Source organism: Mustela nigripes, chromosome 11 (assembly GCF_022355385.1).
Source record: "Mustela nigripes isolate SB6536 chromosome 11, MUSNIG.SB6536, whole genome shotgun sequence".
NCBI lineage: Eukaryota > Metazoa > Chordata > Mammalia > Carnivora > Mustelidae > Mustela > Mustela nigripes.
Genome location: NC_081567.1, coordinates 20425128 through 20444494, shown reverse-complemented (window position 1 = coordinate 20444494; position 19367 = coordinate 20425128). Strand labels below are relative to the sequence as shown.

The 19367-nt window shown below is 48.5% G+C and overlaps 1 protein-coding gene across 1 annotated transcript in view; it reads right to left on the bottom strand.

Moving 5' to 3' along the window:
• Positions 1-19367, bottom strand: part of OTOA (otoancorin) — a 69268-nt gene that overhangs the window by 21443 nt on the left and 28458 nt on the right. Inside the window, exons 14-22 of the mRNA XM_059415952.1 lie at positions 16561-16776; positions 14408-14575; positions 13036-13176; positions 10584-10642; positions 10274-10391; positions 6592-6665; positions 3788-3923; positions 2618-2808; positions 1378-1471 (exon numbers count right to left, since the gene is read on the bottom strand). Of these exons, the coding sequence (XP_059271935.1) occupies positions 1378-1471; positions 2618-2808; positions 3788-3923; positions 6592-6665; positions 10274-10391; positions 10584-10642; positions 13036-13176; positions 14408-14575; positions 16561-16776 (1197 nt within the window). The remainder of the gene's footprint in view (positions 1-1377; positions 1472-2617; positions 2809-3787; positions 3924-6591; positions 6666-10273; positions 10392-10583; positions 10643-13035; positions 13177-14407; positions 14576-16560; positions 16777-19367) is intronic.

Genomic DNA, 19367 nt, shown 5'->3' with positions numbered 1-19367 from the left:
GCCTACTTGTGATTTCTGTCTGTCAAATAAATAAATAAATAAATAAATAAATAAATAAAATCTTTTTTTTTTTTAAATGAAAATGCACAGCAGAGTGAATGGTATTTTCCATTCTGTATTTTTTAATAATTTTATTTATTTGACAGACAGAGATCACAAGTAGGTGGAGAAGCAGGCCGAGGGAGGAAGCAGGCTCCCCGCTGAGCAGAGAGCCCGACGTGGGGCTCGATCCCAGGACCCCGAGATCATGACCTGAGCTGAAGGCAGAGGCTTTCACCCACTGAGCCACCCAGGCGCCCCCCATTATAGCATTTTCATAGTGAAAAAAAATCTAAGATTTATTTCCTATCCTACCATAGGCAGGCTTTTGCAACGTAACCTTTTTTAACCCTGCACTGTGTGTCTGAGATTTAACTATAAAAACTGAGATTAAACTTTTTCGATTTCAAAAACCGATCTTCAGAAGATGAGTATATGATATACAAGCATCCGCTGCTAGGACTGTACGTCCGGACACCCCCGAAGACGATGCGGCCACGCCTGGACGCTGGAATGCACGCCGGGGGTGAACGTGGGTGACCCGCGGTGTAGTCTGGTGCCGCTGAGCACGTACGTAGGCCAACGTACACCTTGCGTACACACGTACAGGGATGAGAGTGTGGGCATGCGCCTTGCGGTCCCCCTGAATGTCATCCAGCAACCCCTTACTCCCTCCCGCCCTCCACTTCCGCAGGAAGGAGACTACTTCCGGCTCCCCCTCCCCCAAGGCTGAGCTTGGTCATGTGACTTGCTTTGGCCAATGGAAAATGGTAGCATGGTGTCTCCCGGCGGAGGCCTTAAAGAAAACTGCACTTGCACTTTGGAGCTCCCTCTTCGGGAGTTTCAGACCTTCATGGTGAGAAGCAGCAGCTCCAGGTAGCCTGAGCGCTACGCTGTCTAACCTTTGGAGAGCTGCTCCAAACAAAGTGTGTGCCCAAAGGCAATGCTCCATAAGGATTTGGTTTGGGATGAAATGTGACTGCACACGCTGGACACAGGTGTGCGTGTGTTTATGGCAGTGTTGTGTGTAGGCGTGCAAACATGGCCTGCATGTGGGAAGCTTGTGGACAGCAGGGTTGTCGCTGGCCTACAGCATCTAGTCTGGGCACAGCTGCCCCGAAGGCCGTGTGAAAAGCCCAGAGTTGGTTTTGCTGCTGCCTTACTCCCTTTTCCCAACCCCTGGGCATCCTGGAGCAGAGCTGGAAACACCTGAGCCCTCTGAGGCAGGGAGGAAGGTTCCAGAAAGCAAACAGGCAGTAAACCCAGTGGTCAACTGACCACACTTTCTCTGTGCCTTCAAATCCCTTCCACCTTCCAAGGATGGGACACAAGAGGTACCTTTGTGGCAACAGAGCTTAATTCGTCTTCTGAAAAAAGCATCAGAAAGGGTCCCAAGTCCTTTGCCGTCTCAGCCGTCCAGTTCTGGGGGAGTCTAGGAGGAGAGGATAAGCAGTCAACTGAATCACTGTGTTCTTGTCCCTGTCTCGCAGCATCCTTTTCTTGCAGGAACAAACCGACTTCATACCTGGACCAGTCCCACTTCCCCGACCTAGAGAACGGGCAGGAGACCCAGGCTAGCACAGGCAGGACGCCAAGTCATCCTTGGGAATTTTGTTGGAACCACTAGAGAAGCCCTCTTTCTCCTGGTGTCTCCAGCAGGAAAGGGAATATTGGAAGCCATTCCCATTTCCACGTGGAGAGAACAGAGGCCCCACCAAGGAGCACAGAGCTGGGAGGAACATACTCCCGACAACATCACTTGAGCCTCCGGATCTGGTCAGGCCTGAAATATACCCTGGAGTCTTCCATGACGTTCTGTTTCTGATCTCAGTAAATTCCCACTTCTTTGTTAGCTTGAATTGTTGAATTTCTGTCACTTACATCACAGCCTGTCCTTCCATTACTGTCCCCATTCCACAGATGTAGAAATTAAAGTGCAAAAAGATGAAGGAGCTTTTCCCAGGTCATGGAGACAATAGAGAATGCACACAAAATTTTAAACCAAGGAGTCGGCTTCCCGAGTCCACATCTCATGTGCCTAGGACACAGTAATTACTCCAGAAACATTTGTTGTTGAACCACTGACTGGTGGCTAGGTCCCACTCAAATACCTGCCCCAACTTCAAGAGACTCTACATGAGAACGAACAGTTCTGTGCCTGCCCCCCCATTACTTGCCCCCCCACCCTGCCCAGAGCTCCCATGGACCCAGAGCTGACAGTACTTTGATTACTGTATTATTATTAGTGTTGCTGTTGTTATTATTTCATAAGAATAAAGATGCCAGCTCCTTGCATTTGTAAAGTGCCGTCTTTTCAAAATTCCTGCCCTTATATATACCAAGATGTATTGGTGACAACCACGTGAGGTCTGCAGAGACACTACTGTTGTTCTCACTTTATAAGACATCTGAGGCCCAAAAAAAGAAAGGTCACATTTCTAAAATAAATGTAAGTGGCTAACCTTGTCCTTAGCTAGAGACTTGCTCTGTTTGGAAGGCAGGAGCATCAGGGTTAAACGCCATTGGCCAGCCCTCTGGCCCCCCAACCCCTGGAGGCCAGGCTCCAGCCCCTCCTCACCCGCTTTGTTCCAGGAGCCTGAGCCTCACTGCAGCCTTCTGCTCGGGGCTGAGCTCTGGGCAGTCTCTGAGCACGTGCAGGGCTGTGGCCCAGGCTCGGGCGGAGACCCCGTGGTGGAGGACAGCAGCTGGCAAGTGGCAGAGCAGTTTCCCCACGATGTCTACGGCATACTCGTCGGCAATGGAGTTGTTCTGAAACCGACAAGAGGAGCTGATGAGAAGATCCAGCAAACTCAAGATCGTGATCCCTCCATGACACATCCCGGTCCCCAAGCTTGTGTTTCCAGGACCTAAATAACCCCCCTACCATGGACTAGAAAAGACAGCACAGGGTCTAATTTTACCCCAGGGAGGCAGGCCTCAGAAGGCTAGGAGGTCCCACCAGGGAGCTGGTGTGGGTAAAGTGTGCCACGTGGTAAATCCTCCATAAATGAGGACTGATGTCATCATTGGTGTCATTGCTCTGAGTTCAATAACCATGCTCATGATACTACAGCAAGAATAAAAACAGCACCTCAAAATCTGTATGGGACTCAAAACCCTCTAAAACGCTTTCTCCAAATGACAAAAGTAGATAACATTTGAGTGTTTCACACATGCCAGGCCGTGTCCTAACAGCTTACAGGTCTTAATCTTCATCTTCAAAGTAATTATAAGAGATAAGTACAAATACCACCCACTCTTTAAAGATAAAGTAACTGCTAGTCAGTGGCAAGCCTAGGTAGGATTCACACTCAGACAGTGTGTTCTTTGGGCCTTGGCACTGAACAATATGTTACCTATTTCATGCCCTCAATAACTCTGTGCAATAACTCTTGCACCCATTTTAGGGATAAGAAGACTGAGGCTCAGGGAAGGGAATGACTTGCCAAAAGCCACATAACCAATCACTGTCAGAGGCCAGTGTTGATCAGTCTAGATCAAAGACTCTGTGTACCATCATCTCTCGAGTCCCCTGGAGCAGTCCCCATCATTCATGCCCAGGATGACAGTTCTCAGAACCAATGACCAACATCATCCCACCCAGGGTCCCAGGGCCAGGTTTGAGACCCACAAGTCAGACTTGGAGCCATCACCCCAAGCTTGAGATCCCAGCCAGCTCCCTGGGATGGCCACAGACCCTCAGGGAGGAAGGGACACCAGGAGTGTCACCCAGGAAGAGTTTCCTTACCAGGCACTGCTGTACCTTCCCAAGGACTGAATTCTTCTTGTGGGAATCTAAAACCAAGGAGTCCAGCTGACTCCTCCCCAGGCTGATGAGAAAGGGCACACACTGGGAAGCTGGAACAGAAGCCAGGTAGTGAGCCCTGGAAAGAGACGGGAAGAATGACAGGAGGAAAACAGTGGCTGCTCTGCATTTGCCCCTGAAATCAGCCTTCACATGCCCAAGAGCTTATCCCTCTGGGGAGAAGGGCTGTTCTTTAAATGTTTGTTCTCCCCATCGATGCTATGGCTCCTCCTAGGAGGGAGCAAGCCTCCTACCCATCACTACCCTCTTCTGTGGCCAGGAAAACAGACTGACCACCCTGCCAATCTTCAATGGGTGGGGAAATGGACTTCCCATCATGCCCCTCCTCTGTGGGGGAGGAAACAGATACCCCCACCATGCCCCTCCTCTATGGGCAAGAAACAGACTTCCCATCATGCCTCTCTTCTACCCCGCAGTAACACTGATCAGAGAATGGGGTCTCCATAAACATATGTTGACGGACGGACTGGCTGAGGGGAGATGAAGAGAAAGAAAAAGAAAAAGAAGTAAGAGATAAAGAAGACAGAGAATAAAATAGAAAGGGAGAAAGAAAGACAAGGAGAGAGCAGGAAAAAGTAAGAGAAATGATACCTGATTCTGGCATCTCCAGTCCAGAACCACCTACCCCAAAACTTTTGACCATGTATTCTTAAGAGAGGCAATATGGCCCCCTGAGGGGAAAAAACTGGTTCAGGTAGAGAGAGGGAACAAATAAATAAAAAAAAATCTTAGTTATTACAATGATTTGTGACTCTCTAAAGCTCAACCCTATTCAACAAAATCTTATTCCTGGTAAATTCTCTTATTCAGGAGAAATTAAATTGTTCCCTTTAGGGAGGCAAGAATGAAACAAAGATTGAGAAAGACTGCTCTAGACCCACATGGCCTACTCATCACGACCACTAGACTGTTCCAAAACCAAATTCTGCATGTTTTTCCTCCTCTACGCCATCCCAAGTGTCTCGTTTCCTCTCTCCCCAAATCGGTCATTGCTACCAGCTTAATATTAAATCTACTGTTGCCTCTCCATTCATAGTACTGCTATCTTAGTTATCTCTTCATTCGTTCAGCAAATATCTACTGCATGCCAGGCATGGTACTGGGCCCCAGCTACAACCACAAACACTGCATGATGGGTGGGTCCCTCTTCTCGGGATGCTTCATTCTAGTAGGTTAAAGACAACAGAAACCAGTGACTAAAACAGGCCATTTCAGCCAGTGATAAGAGTAAGGAAGAAAACAAAAGGGCTCTGCAATGGAGAATGACTGGGAGCCTGTTCTAAGACACAGGTCTTAGAACACCATGCCAAGGTCCAGGCTCTAGCAATAAGCTTCCATGTCTCCCTCCTTCTGGCCAGGCCCCCTGTATTCTGTCTGCTATGGGACAGAGGCAACAATCTCTCTGAAACATAAATCTCAGGATCTGTGCCCGGAATACACGTGAAACACCTTATGGTGTCGCACAACCCTTCCCGATTTGACTGTCCCTCTCTGGCATTCTGTCTCCCAGCTACTCTGCAGACACACACCATGCGCTCCCCAGAGTGCTTCGCTTCCCTTGCCCACTCACTGCTGGACCAAACATCCCTTGTGCCCCTGCCTGAGGTGTCCATCTTGAATTCTGAACCCCCTGCTCATTCTCTGAGCTCCAGGTTAGCCTCCTCTGACTCTCCAGTCTGAAAGAGATAGTTCCCCTTCTGTGCCCTGTACCCATCACTCTTTCCCATGGTAAGAGCACCTGGCTTTCTTGGAGAATCACCATCTTCACTGAAGTCTTGTGGTTTGAGGTGGACCCCCACTTCATTCTTGGCTCCAGGGGTAAAATACCAAACTAAGCCAGTCAGAGTTATCCATACTCCGTGACCCCAGTCAAACCCACAACACACTGAGGATGGGAAGAAAAAGTCTTAACCAGGAAGATAGGACCTTGAATCTGCCAGAGAGTACCATAGAGAAAGAAGTTGCCTGGCACAGAAGCCTACAAAGGAAAGCGGGGCCAAAAAGACACATGGCTGACCACTGAGCCCCTGGATCAAGCCATGCCTGCATGCCTGAAATCTATCCCAGGACTTTCCAGTTACCTGAACCAAAATTGCCTTTTCTTGCCTAAGCCAGTTTGAGTTAAGGCTCTATCACTTTCAACCAAATACCAACATGGCATTGTAATTGGTTTTGTATTTGTATATTCCCCCTCCCAGAGACTATAAGCTCTTAGAGGGGAAAAGTAAATTATCTTTGAGAACTAGTATAGAGTACACATTTGGTGAATATTTTTTTAATAAATGAAGACAATTAACAGCAAGAGAAGGAAGAGGGAAATAAAGACAAAGAGAATATCCAGACTGTGCTTGAAAAGCAGGGCTCCCCCTCCCACGCCTAGAAGCCTACCTATGCCAGGAGAAATCCACACGACTCACATCAGCCCTGATCACCCTGAGCCTGGGCACAGCTGTGAGGTCAGCCCAGATGGGACCTGCTTCACCAGCACTCACTCAGGCTTGGATTGCTTTGGCTTTGGTTTTTAAATAACAGGAGGGGTAAAAAGCAAGAGATTCTGTCTGAAATACCTACATGGGGCTCAGAATTTAAATCCTGGTTCACAAGGGCTTAATTCTGGAAGGCACTCTGTCTCTGGCTCCTCACAAAAACCCCGGGGGGTGAGAAGGCTTGGATGACTCTCCCAGATCTCATTGTTGGGCCAGAGAGGGGAGCCAATGTTCACTTACGGGAGCACAGCCAGGAGGAAAGGTGGCATAGAGGACCTGGAGACCTCCCAGTATTTCCACGCCAAACAATTCACCTGGAAGATTAAAGCAGTTCTAGGAATTTAGTCCAATGATTGTAAGAGCAAACACAGACTGTGCTTTCTCTGGACCAGGCACTGTTCTAAGGGCCCTATATATGTTTATTTATTATTTAATAGAACACCCTATGGTAGAGGTACCACTACTGTGCCCAGCTTAGGGATGCGGACACTGAGATGATCACAAGGTGAGCACAAAAATTTAAGTCTGAGAATGCTCACCTTGTTTTGTTTATTACTGCAAGAAAGTGTGATTTAAATTAATTAAACAAGGAGGCCATCAGACCAAAGTGGCCCTAATGACATGGTGCCCTATGTGAGCACACCAAAACCCAAGTCCATAAGCACCTCAAGGTTATGATATCAAAATACCGACAACAACCAATCATCAAGAACCGATGAGGCTTTAAGCTATCGCCAAATAATTTCTTTCTCTGCATCTGCACTTTCTCTATATAATATTCTTTTCCCTCTGCCAGAGCACTCCAAACCACTTGATTTTTGCTCAGAAAAACTCTTAAAATTTTTTAATATACCTCTGTTTATCTTTTGCAGAGATCTAAGTTCACTGTCCCTTCGTTTGAGATTGGTGAGGTCAGTTATGGTATATCCATACAACCGAGGGCTATGTAACTGTTTTGTTTCAAAAGGTAGAGTTATGGGCGCCTGGGTGACTCAGTGGGCTAAAGCCTCTGCCTTCGGCTCAGGTCATGATCCCAGGGTCCTGGGATCGAAGCCCGCATAGGGCTCTCTGCTCAGCGGGGAGCCTGCTTCCTCCTCTCTCTCTCTGCCTGCCTCTCTGCCTGCTTGTGATCTCTGTCTGTCAAATAAATAAATAAATAATCTTAAAAAAAAAAAAAAGGTAGATTTATATCTGTCAACATGGAATGATGGCCATGACCTATTTTATTTTATTTTATTTTATTTTTATTTGACCACAAGTAGGCAGAGAGAGAGAGGAGAAGCAGGCTCCCTGCCGAGCAGAGAGCCCGATGCAGGGCTTGATCCCAGGATCCCAGGATCACGACCCAAGCCGAAGGCAGAGGCTTAACCCACTGAGCCACCCAGGCGCCCCATGACCTATTTTAGATACACACACAAACACACACACATGCCTGTGATAGAAAATTAAACAGAACAATGTGTATAGTATGAAGTCATTTGTGTTTTTTAAATTACATGTAAATACGTTTTATATATGCAAAAAAAACTCTCAAAGTCGCTAGCAAACTTCTCCCCATGGTTACCTTAAGAGGGACTCTCAGGGTACTTGGTGGCCCAGTCGGTTAAACAGCTGCTTTTGGCTCTGGTCATGATCTCTGGGTCCAGAGATCAAGCCCCTTATCGGGCTCCCTGCTCAATGGGGGGCTTTCTTGTCCCTCTCTGCCTCCCCACTGCTAGAGCATTCCCTCTCTCTTTCTCTCTCTCAAATAAATAAAATTTAAAAAAAAAAAAAAAGAGGGATTCTCAAATCTTAGCACCTTTAAGATGTTGGGTTCAGACAACCCTTTGCTGTGGGGCTTTTCTCTGCATTGTAGGAAGTGAGCAGCATCCCTAGTTTCTACTCACTACACGCTTCTCCCCTAGGCATGACAACCAAAAGTGTCTCCAGATAATGGCCAAACAGTCCTCCAAGAATCACTGCTCCAGGGGATACTGGGGGGATATTTTACTTTCTAAATATTGTTTTGTTCGTCAATAATAATTATGTGTTTTCAATAAAAGTGTAAACAACAAAAGCAAATTTTCTAATTAACTGGTATTTGAAGGTCCTGAGAATTGAAAGACTCTAGGAAAGGGGCTTTGCTGGAACAATTCTTCCTCCTTGAACATGGCAGTCGTCTTCCTCAAAGTGGGTCTGACCTCCAGCCACTGGGGCAGTTCGATGAGCGTAAAGGAGACTGCCATGCCAGGGTCTAGGTCACCGAAATAATTTGCTTTCCTCCCTGCCTGGGCAAGACTTTTCACACAGTTCGACAGTTCTCACCAGAAAGCTATTAGAAATGTCCATTATCAGGCTTCACCCCTGAAATTGCAAGTGAGGTTCCACAATCTGTGTTGTTTTTTTTTTTTTTTAATCTGTGGGGTTTTTTAATAGCTTTCTTGAGGTATATCGATATGCAAAGACGTGCACCTCTAATGCATACACTGTGATGAGTCTGGACATGTGCAAATGCCCGGGACATCCTCACACAGTCAAGGTAATAGACACATCCAACATCTCCCAGAGTTTCCTTTTTTCCTTTTTGTTTTTGTTTTTCACTTAACATGGGATCCACCCTCTTAGCACATTCTGAAGTCCACCATACCACATTGTTCGTGGTCGGCACCGTGTGGCACGGCAGATTTCTAGAATTCATTCATCGAGCAAAACGGAAACTTAATACCCATCAAACAACTCCAGCATCCCAGGAAGTGCGGACACTCAAATCTGAGAACCACTGACTGAATGCAAGGGAATGACAAGGCTTTGTGAAAATTTTCCCTATTCCTCTAACCACCTTGGATTACACACCAAGCTTTACGCTCATTTCCTGGCTCTCGGGGAGAGAATTCATTATTTGGAAACTTTGCATTCGTATGTACAACAGGCCAGGCCAGAGTCGGGCAGATGCCTTGTGTCTCTGCGTGCTCACCCTCTCAGGACCCTATCCTGTCAAAAGCTTAGACCCCCCAAGTCCAAACGCTGTTCCCAAAGCCTGGTTTTACTTGCTTCAATCCGGGGAAAAGTCCGTTTCTGCCTCTGGTCTCCCCAAAGGGATAAAGAGTCTCCCTACCCGTTTGGAAAACAAAGGATTAAATGAAAAAGAAGATACTCTTATTAAAGTAGTGTTTCCATTCCCGGCTACCTCTGGGAAGGACAGGGAGGAGGGAATGACCTTCAGTCTAGGGACCTAATTACGAACATGCCAACTGGTGTACCCAACCACTGTATTTTTAGGTCCAGATCTGAATTTAGAATAACCAACCTGGTGAAACTCTGGCTGCAGAGACAGGGGTATCTGGAGTTTTTAAAAAAGAAAACTGGGGGCGCCTGAGTGGCTCAGTGGGTTAAAGCCTCTGCCTTCGGCTCAGGTCATGATCTCAGGGTCCTGGGATCGAGCCCCGCATTGGGCTCTCTGCTCAGCAGGGAGCCTGCTTCCTTCTCTCTCTCTGCCTGCCTCTCTGTCTACTTGTGATCTCTGTCTGTCAAATAAATAAATAAAATTTAAAAAAAGAAAGAAAGAAAACTGGAGGGGCGCCTGGGTGGGTTAAAGCCTCTGCCTTGGGCTCAGGTCATGATCTCAGGGTCCTGGGATCGAGCCCCGCATCGGGCTCTCTGCTCAGTGGGAAGCCTGCTTCCTCCTCTCTCTCTCTGCCTGCCTCTCTGCCGGACTGTGATCTCTGTCTGCCAAATAAATAAATAAATAAAATCTTAAAAAAAAAAAAAAAAAAGAAAAGAAAACTGGAGAAAACCCGGTTCCATATTTGGGCCCCCATCAGCACTTGCATGGGAATAATCCTGGCACAAATAGCTTAAGCAACCCCCACCCCATCCAGTCAGTCCGGGCCGAGGACTAGGGCAGGGACGAGACTCAGAAGTTTGAAACGTGCTGTAATGGTACCTGATACGGTGAGAGCAGGGAGAGGCTGTTCTCAAAATAGTGGAAATAGGCCCGAAAGGAGTCCGCACTCATGGCATCTATGCGGGAGCACGTCACGCCTTTGATGAGCTGCCCCGTGCTAGAAAGCAGAGCAAGGAAGCAAGGAAAAGAGGCGCGTGGGGAGGGGGCAGGGGGGAGGGAAGAAGGGGCAAGAGGAGGCAGGTCTGCTGGGGCAGAGGCTCCGGACCGGGCGGCCCAACTCTCCTTCCCGGGGAATAAGCCTCCAAAGGGCTCATCAGCCCCCAGGCTGAGTAGTACCTCAGGAGCCTACCTCAGGAGCTCCTCGGGCCTTCTGGTCGACGTCGACAGAAGCTCATACAGGAACAAGGCCTGAGGGAAAAGAAGGGTTGCCGCGTGGAAGGAGCCTCACTCCCGCACCGTGAGGCCTTGTGGGGAAGGCACACGATGATCCCATTCTACAGACGGGGACAGGGAAGCCGAACAGGCTAGGTTATTGACCCAGGCCCATACAGTTGCTAGGTGGTAGGGCTGGGATCGGAACCGGCGACGGCAGGACGCGTGCTCTGCTCCCCCCACCTGGAGGACCCCGACTCTAGAACACGGATGAGGAGCAAAGCCGTCGGGCTGCGGGGCTGCGGGTTTATTTCCAACGCTCTGCGAGGGTGCTGATGCGCTGTGTCCGTGTGTCCACAGCGGATCCGCCGTGAAGGGGCTGGACAGCTCCTGGGTCCGCGCCCCCCAGCCAGGGTCCGGGAAGCAAAAGCAGGAGGGAGGGCGGACTAGACCAGGAGGGGCTAGAAAGTACCGTGGATAAAGTAACTCCTGCTTGCGGCACACGTTCCCCTCCGGCCCTGCCAGACGGGCACTCGACAAGAACAATACCTGGTAGGCAGGGGAGCCATTTGTTTTAAGAAACGTAATTTTACAGAACACCTAACTTGCAGATGCGATCACGTATGACATCCATCTATTTTATAGACTCTGAAACTTTGAGCATAATTCCCCAAACAGAATAAATTATGAGCCAGCATGAGACAGAGGCATCTGTAGCGTGGCAGCCAGGCCCAGGAGAAAGCAACAGCCAGGGAGGTAAGTTCCCGAAGCTCTGTGTGTGGCCCCAGACTCTTCCTCAGGAGCAGGATTGGGTTCGGGGACCTCTCCCACCCCAGTCTTGTCATCACGAAGATTCTCTCTCTCCCTCTCCCTCTGCCCATCCCCACTGGACCCCATCCCCCAGCAGGTGCCTACAGGCTCGTGCTCTCTCTCTAAAATAAATAAATCATTTAAAAAAAAAGAAAGAAAAGGGTGCCTGGGTGGCTCAGTCATTGGGCGTCTGCCTTCAGCTCGGGTCATGATCCCGAGGTCCTGGGATCGAGCCCCGCTTCGGGCTTTCTGCTCAGTGGAGAGCCTGCTTCTCCCTCTCCTGCTCCCCACTTCTTGTGTTCCCTCTATCACTGTCAGGTAAATAAATAAAACCTTTAAAAAAAAAAAAGAAAGAAAGAAAGAAAGAGAGAGAGAGAGAAACTATGCCCATTTCACACTGAGAAAACTGAGGCTGAGCAAGAAGTAGCTCCCCCAGAGTTAATAAATGGCAGTACCCAGATTCAGGCTCAGGTCTCGTCCGACCGACTTCAGCACTACACTGTTCTGTCCCCTGAGTGTAATCACACAAAAATAAATTTCTTTTTACCCAATTAACCTTAAAACAGAACTTTCCCACAAGGCAGGGAGTCAGAAATCCAGGAGTCATCTGGGCACTGTGGTTGTGACATTGTGATTTCTAAGAAGAAATCTGTATTTGGTCTTATCCCCTTTCCTGGCACCAGCCCCTAAAACCCTGGGAATTTCCTAAGTGAGGAGAGCCAGCAAGGCCTCTTTTCTCATGTTAATGATGACTTTTTGAAATCACCTGATGGTGGACGGATGTGGCTGGCAGAACCAAACACAGGACTGGAGGGTTGGAACTTTCCGGGAGGGGAGACAGGCTGGAGACTGAATCAGTCACCAACTGCCAAGGACTTCCTCAAGCATGCGTGACTGATGAAGCATCCATAAAAACCCCAAAGCAGGGCGCCTGGGTGGCTCAGTGGGTTGAAGCGTCTGCCTTAGGCTCAGGTCATGATCCCAGGGTCCTGGGATCAAGCCCCACATCAGGCTCTCTGCTCAGCAGGGAGCCTGCTTCCTCCTCTCTCTCTGCCTGCCTCTCTGCCTACTTGTAATCTCTGTCTGTCAAACAAATAAATAAAATGTTTAAAAACAAAAACAAAAAAAACCAAAGCACCCAGTTCTGAGAGCTTCAAGCTGGCGAGGAGGGGTTGGCTCTAGGCCCATTCCCCAAACCTTGCCCCGTGTATCTCTTCCCTCTGGCTGTTCCCAAGTTACATCCTTTTACAATAAAACGCTGATCTAGTAAAGGAAATGTTTCTCTGAGTTCTGTGAGCCACTCCATCAAGTTAATCACACCAAAGTGAGAGCAGCGCAGTCACTGGAACCTTCGATCTACAGCTGGTAGGTCAGAAGCATGGGGGATGATGACAAGGACTTGTGCCTGGGATCGGACATTGAGGGGTAGGGGGTGTAGGATGGTAGGGCTGAACCCTTACCCTGTGGGATCTGATGCCATCACCAGGCAGACGGAGTCAGAACTGAGTTGAATCACAGGACATCCAACTGATGTCGGAGAATTCCTTGTTGGTGTGGGGAACCCACTCCCCCCAGCATTCACACATCCAAATTGGTATCAGAATCCTCAGTTGTCATACCTGGCTCCTTCGAAGCTCCTTTTCCTTTAGGACTGTGGTGTTAAATCCGGCTTCCCTCCGTAAATCGAAAAGAGATACTTCCTTAAAGAAAGCCCCTTGTATTTCCACAATGTTCGAGGCAGCATCTCCTGTTTCGATCATCTGCCAAGAATGAGGATGAGCAAAATAATCACCTCGTAGAAAGTGTGCTGAGCTCTGGCGGGGGGGGGGGGGGGACCAGGCCCTGTGTCAGTGGTCTCAGACCCCATGAAGCGCACCATCTCCGCTCAGCAACCCCAGGGGGTGGGGGACTATCCTTACCCCATTTTGCAGGTGAGAAAACTGAGGCTTAATAAGCACCTGGTTGTAAGCTGACAAGTAAGACTCAAGCATAAGTCTGTCTTATTCCAGAACCCACACTCTTTGTTTTAACCAGCCGTGCTATTGCTATCTGCAAGCTGTTAGTATTTTAAGCCAAACTTCTTGGGTTTGGTTTCTTAACAGATTTTGCAACTGGTCGCAGCAGGTCCAAGAGAACAGGATGCCCAAAGACCCATCGCCAAGTGAGAAAGGAGAACATAGGTGTGACTTCAGATCAGGAAGGGGCTTTCAGAAGCACTCTGCAAACCTCAGGGTTCATTTTGAGATTTGAAAAACAAACTTTCAAAACATTATCATATCAAGAAACCTAATTTAAGAAAAGTCTTCCAGGGACGCCTGGGTGGCTCAGTCCGTTACGCCTCTGCCTTCAGCTCAGGTCATGATCCCAGGGTCCTGGGATCAGGCTCCCTGCTCAGCCAGGAGTCTGCTTCTCCCTCTGCTGACGGCTTTCTCTGCTTGCCTTCTCCCTTCCTCTTTCCCTCTGACAAATAAATAAATAAAATCTAAAAAGAGAGAGAGAGAGAAGAGAAGAAGTCTTCCGGAGTCAACTGGCTAAGGAAAGCACTGGGGTCTGGGAAGAAATATAGCGTGACCCTTGGGGTGCCTGGGTGGTGCAGTTGGGTAGGTGTCCGACTCTTGGTTCAGGGTCATGATCTCAAGGCCTGCATCAGGCTCAGCTCAGAGTCTGTTTGAGATTCTCTCCCGCTTTCCCTCTGCCCTCCCACTCGTGTTCCCTCTCTAAAATAAATACGTAAATCTAGGGACGAAAGAAAAAAGGAAGAGGGGGAGGGAGGAAGAAAGGAAGAAAGAAGGAAGGAAGGAGAGATGTAGCAGGAGCCAAGGGTCTCTTCCTGGAAAGGAAGGAATGTGGCCCCATGAGGGGAAGGTTCACGAGGCACCCTCACCAAAGGCTGGGCTACCCCCAGCCCTGAGTCAATGGCCCAAAGTTACAGCCCCAAACCCCAAAACCACATGCGAACCACATGGCTGAGAACTACATGTCTTCCCTCACCTTGCTGAGGACACCTTGCTTCTGGGCAGGCGACAAGTCGGACACGTGCAAGGAGACAGCGCTTCTCAGGACCTGCAAGAGGTCCCTGCGATCCATGGCGTGGAAGGTCTGGGTGCCCAGCCCAGCCAGCAGCACTCCCATCTGGCTGACGTTGTAGAAAGACGGCACCTGGGAAGACCGGCCGCAAGGACCATGAGGTTCTGCTCTGGTTTCTCACCTGGGAGACTCTCCACAGCGTGCCGGGGATCTGGATGGGAGCCAGGGGCGCCACGGGGAGCAAGACACACGCTGCCTTCCCAGATCTTCCTTCCTTCCCTCAGGAAAGAGAGTCACTATCAAGACACGACACATGAGGCAAGTGCCCTGCCTGGGGCGTCCTATGCTGTCTGAGGCCACAGTGCAAATATCAGAAAGTCATGACCATGTACCACAGCTGGCCAGGCAATGGGCTTTTGTGTGTGTGTTGAACTTTGACGAGCTGACTACATTTAAAAATTGGGGAAATTTCCAACAAAATCCAGGTTTTAAAAAAATCTGAACACCAGGCAATACCAGGCCCACATTGGCAACAGTTGGCAAGAACTGACCAGCAGCTGCCCCCTGACGTAAGTTGTGGGGCTCTCAGTTTACCCAGCCTCACCCCCTCATCCATGACCCCCAGGCAGCTCACTTTTCTCATGATGTCTCGTGACATAGCAAAGCCCCACGCTCATCCATCTCCACGTAGAAGCTTTGAGTTGGAAAAAATGTTTCAGGATATGGGTCTGATATTTTACAACAAATAAGATGGTGGGTGTCTGCCCCTTCAGAAACTCTACTTGTTTTGTCTCCTTCCTTTAGAGTAAAGATGCCAGATGGTTTTCCATATAATCAGGGCCATTCATTCCTTAGCTCTGCAAAAAGCCAGTGGGATGGTTTGGTGTTGTGCTCTGTAGAATGGACAGTCTCTACCGTCCTCAAGGAAGGCACGAGCTTTTGAGCTCTTGGCTTCTTCATAACGACAGCCTCACCTCTCTGCAGGAAAATATGGACACTAGGAAAGAGACAAGCTATTTTGTCCAGGGCTGGGAGGAGCAAGACAGGCTCCCTCAGCTCCCTGAAATCAAGTGCCCATTGAACTGTGCAAGTAAACTCACGGGGCCCCAGTCAAAACAGAGAAGGGCTGCCAAGCCTTCGAACTAAATTGTCCCCTACAAAGGACAAGAGGAAAGGGCTAGCTGTGGCCTTGAGTCAGAAAGGCAGTTAGCATGGGACTTAAGCAAGCAGACTCTGACTCTGCAGACTCTGAAGTCAGACATCCTGGGTTCAATCCCAGCTGTGTCCCTTTTAGGGGACCCTGGCAATTCCCTTATACAATCTGTGCCTCTTGTGAATGACATGGAAAATGAAGGTTATAACACACTACTAACCTCAAACAGTTGTTGAGAACATTGAACAATTAACTCACTTAGACCCGAACCTGGGACACAAGCAGCACGTAATGAGTATCTGTTATTATTGTCATTTTGGAATCGGTCTCTAGTCCAGTCCTCATGAACTAGCCTGCACCCCAGGACATGGCTATGGACAGAAAGAGCAGGACATCCAAAATGTTTAGGGACTCGGGGCTCTGGAGCCCCTTCTACTGAGCCCAGGGCAGAGAGATGATTTCCGCAGCAAAAATGACTCACTTCCCTCCCCAGGAACATGAGGACATGGACTAAGGCTCCCGCCACCTCCAAACAAGACCTCCTTCTTTGCCACCCAAGATGACTAAAATAGCTTATCTTTCGTCTCAGCGTGAGGGATACGTTCTCAGGCTCGACAACAAGCAAGGAAATCCCGGCATGGGTCCCAAGCTTTGTGAAAAAACACAGGAGCTACCATTCACTGAGCTTACACTCCAGGTCACATGCTCCAACCTCTTCCTGTGGGCTGACCCACAGAAACCTCGCAGCCATCCTAAGGAGAGGTGCTATCACTATCCCCATCCTACAAATAGGGAAACTGAGGCAAAAATAAGGTAAGCCGACTGTCCAGGGTCCCGCAGCTAGTAAACGGCAGAGTGGGTCCTCTCTGGCACCATCTTCGTACTGACGGGCTGTCCTTGCTGTGTGTCACTGGCCCTTGGGCCTCAGAGCATTAAAAAAAAAGAGTTCAAAGCTCCAACTGACCTTCTCATGGGCCAGGTATTTGGCAGACAAGATGATGGCCTGGCTCTTGGCCCAGCCTGAGACCTGGTTGAGGGTAGAGATGGCGCCATGCACAGCCTCGGGGGAGAGGGATTCCAGCTGAGTGGGGGTCAAGCCCACAACCGCATCCGACAAAGAGCCCAGAGTCTCATTGAGGGTCTGGTTCTCCGTGGCGATGTCCAGGAGGTCGGCTTTGAGCTAGAAGGGAAGCAAGCCGGCATGAGGGTGGATACCAAGCTGGACAGTGGCGCCCTCTGCCTACGCCCTGGGGTAGTGACCACACCCTGCCCCGCCCTGCCCAGTTGAGCTCTGGCCAGTGAGTCGTCCCAGTGAGAGTGAAAAAACACAGGAGAGCATCACCCAGTGAGAGCACCACCTCCTCTGGCCTTGACCTTAATATGCTGCAAATTCACTTTGTAGTTCAGTTAAATATTAATTTGCTATTAAATCAACCTTGAAACATGGCAGAAGGAAATTGTGTCCACTTTGTCTATATAAGTCGACCACCTTCTCATAGCATCTATTGTCCTTCTGTGACCCTGAACTCTGCATCCATTTACATGGCTGGTTTTCTTTCATAAAACATCCAACATTATATAATTATATTATATATATATATGTAAAATATATACTATATATAAAAATATACAGATAATACAGATAATATATATGTATATATATAATATAATCGTGTAAAAATAATTTTCAACATTAACAAGAAAGTAAAAGGCTCCTGATACTCCTACTTCATAAAAATAACCATGATTAGGGGTGCCTGGGTGGCTCAGTTTGTTAAGAAGTTGACTCTTGCTTTTGGTTCAGGTCATGATCTCAAGGTCCTGGGACGCAGCCCCATTCAGGCACCCTGCTCAGCAGGAATCTGCTTCTCCCTCTGCCTCTCCCCCCGCCCAGCCCCGACCCCTCACTCATGCTCATTCTCTTTCTCTCTCAAATAAATACTTATCTTTATTTTTTTTTAAAGATTTATTTATTTATTTGACAGAGAGAGATTACAAGTAGGCAGAGAGGCAGGCAGAGAGAGAGAGGAGGAAGCAGGCTCCCTGCTGAGCAGAGAGCCCGATGCGGGACTCGATCCCAGGACCCTGAGATCATGACCTGAGCCGAAGGCAGCGGCTTAACCCACTGAGCCACCCAGGCACCCTAAATACTTATCTTTAAAAAAAAAAAAAAAGTAAACTACAGCATGTCGCTTTCACGTGGTTGTACTATGAACAGAAACACAATTTTCTGTATTTTTTACTTAGGTCTTACACAGATTTTCACTCTTCTGGGATTGCCTTAATAATGATTTCATTATCCTATGCCTCTCTAGTTAAGTGTGTTTCCTAACCACAGTAAAGAAGGTGATAAAGTTACTGCTTGTAACATGACCTCTGTATCAAAAAATGAGAACGGTGCATGTTTTAACATCTGAAGTTGCAGGAAGGCTATATTCCTATCAGAAGTGTGCACCGAGTGTACCAGGCCGAACTGAAATGGCCACTGGGGGGCAGCAGAGTGAAGTGGAAGAAAGCGTTCATAGCCCCTGGTTGTCCGAATTCCTCGGCTCTCCTTCCCAGCGGCTCAGCTCCCATATCTGTAAGACCAAGGCAAGCTCTTGAGCAGGGCTTGTCAAAAAGCACTGTGGTCCTAGACCAGCACCATGACCCGGAACCTTGTTAGAAATGCAGATTCTCAGGCTCTACCCAGGTCCTTCTGAACCAGAGATCCTGAGCAGGAGGCCCGGCAACCAGCATTTTAACAAACCCTCCAGGTGATTCTCATGTACCCTCTGGTCTGGGAAGCAATGAGCTAGGTGATCCCAAAGGCTAATCTTATATCTTAATTGTGTTGGACTTTCTTGGTCAGGGCGGTCACCGCTTAGGCCTATGGCTTTAAAATCACATTCAGGGGAGCCTGGGTGGCTCAGTGGGTTAAGCCGCTGCCTTTGGCTCGGGTCATGATCCCAGGGTCCTGGAATTGAGTCCCGCATCGGCCTCTCTGCTCAGCCGGGAGCCTGCTTCCTTCTCTCTCTCTCTCTGCCTGCCTCTCTGCCTGCTTCTGATCTCTCTCTGTCAAATAAATAAATAAAATCTTTAAAAAAATAAATAAAATCACATTCCTTTTTTGATGTTTGGTTTGAGTTGGCTTCGGAGGGATCCTTTCCCTTGAAAATAAAAACATGCACTGGTCAGGATCATAATGACTATTTTCAATGTCAGACGGGACTGGGGATTTTATAGTTGCGTGTGAAAAACTACTATGGAATTACTTGGCATTATCAAAATTTTCTTTCTTTTTTTTTTTTTTAAACTTTAAGTAGGCTACTTTCCCACCCTGGGACTTGAACTCATGGTCCTGAGATTAAGGGTTGCATGTTCTACTCTCTGAGCCAGCCAGGTGCCCCAAACTTTTAATATTGTTTTCATATCATCTTTTTAATTAAAAAAAAAGGGGGGGGGGGGGCTAAAAAACACAAGAGAAGCCAGGCAGAACTGACACTTGAAGGGAAGGAAGGAGAGAGGTGGCAGGAGAGGGACAGCGAGAATGTCTGTGCCAGAACTTCTGCCTAAGAACTCCGTAAATAGGGCGCCTGGGTGGCTCAGTGGGTTGGGCCGCTGCCTTCGGCTCAGGTCATGATCTCAGAGTCCTGGGATCGAGTCCCGCATCGGGCTCTCTGCTCGGCAAAGAGCCTGCTTCCCTCTCTCTCTCTCTCTGGCTGCCTCTCCATCTACTTGTGATTTCTCTCTGTCAAATTAATAAATAAAAAAAAATCTTTAAAAAAAAAA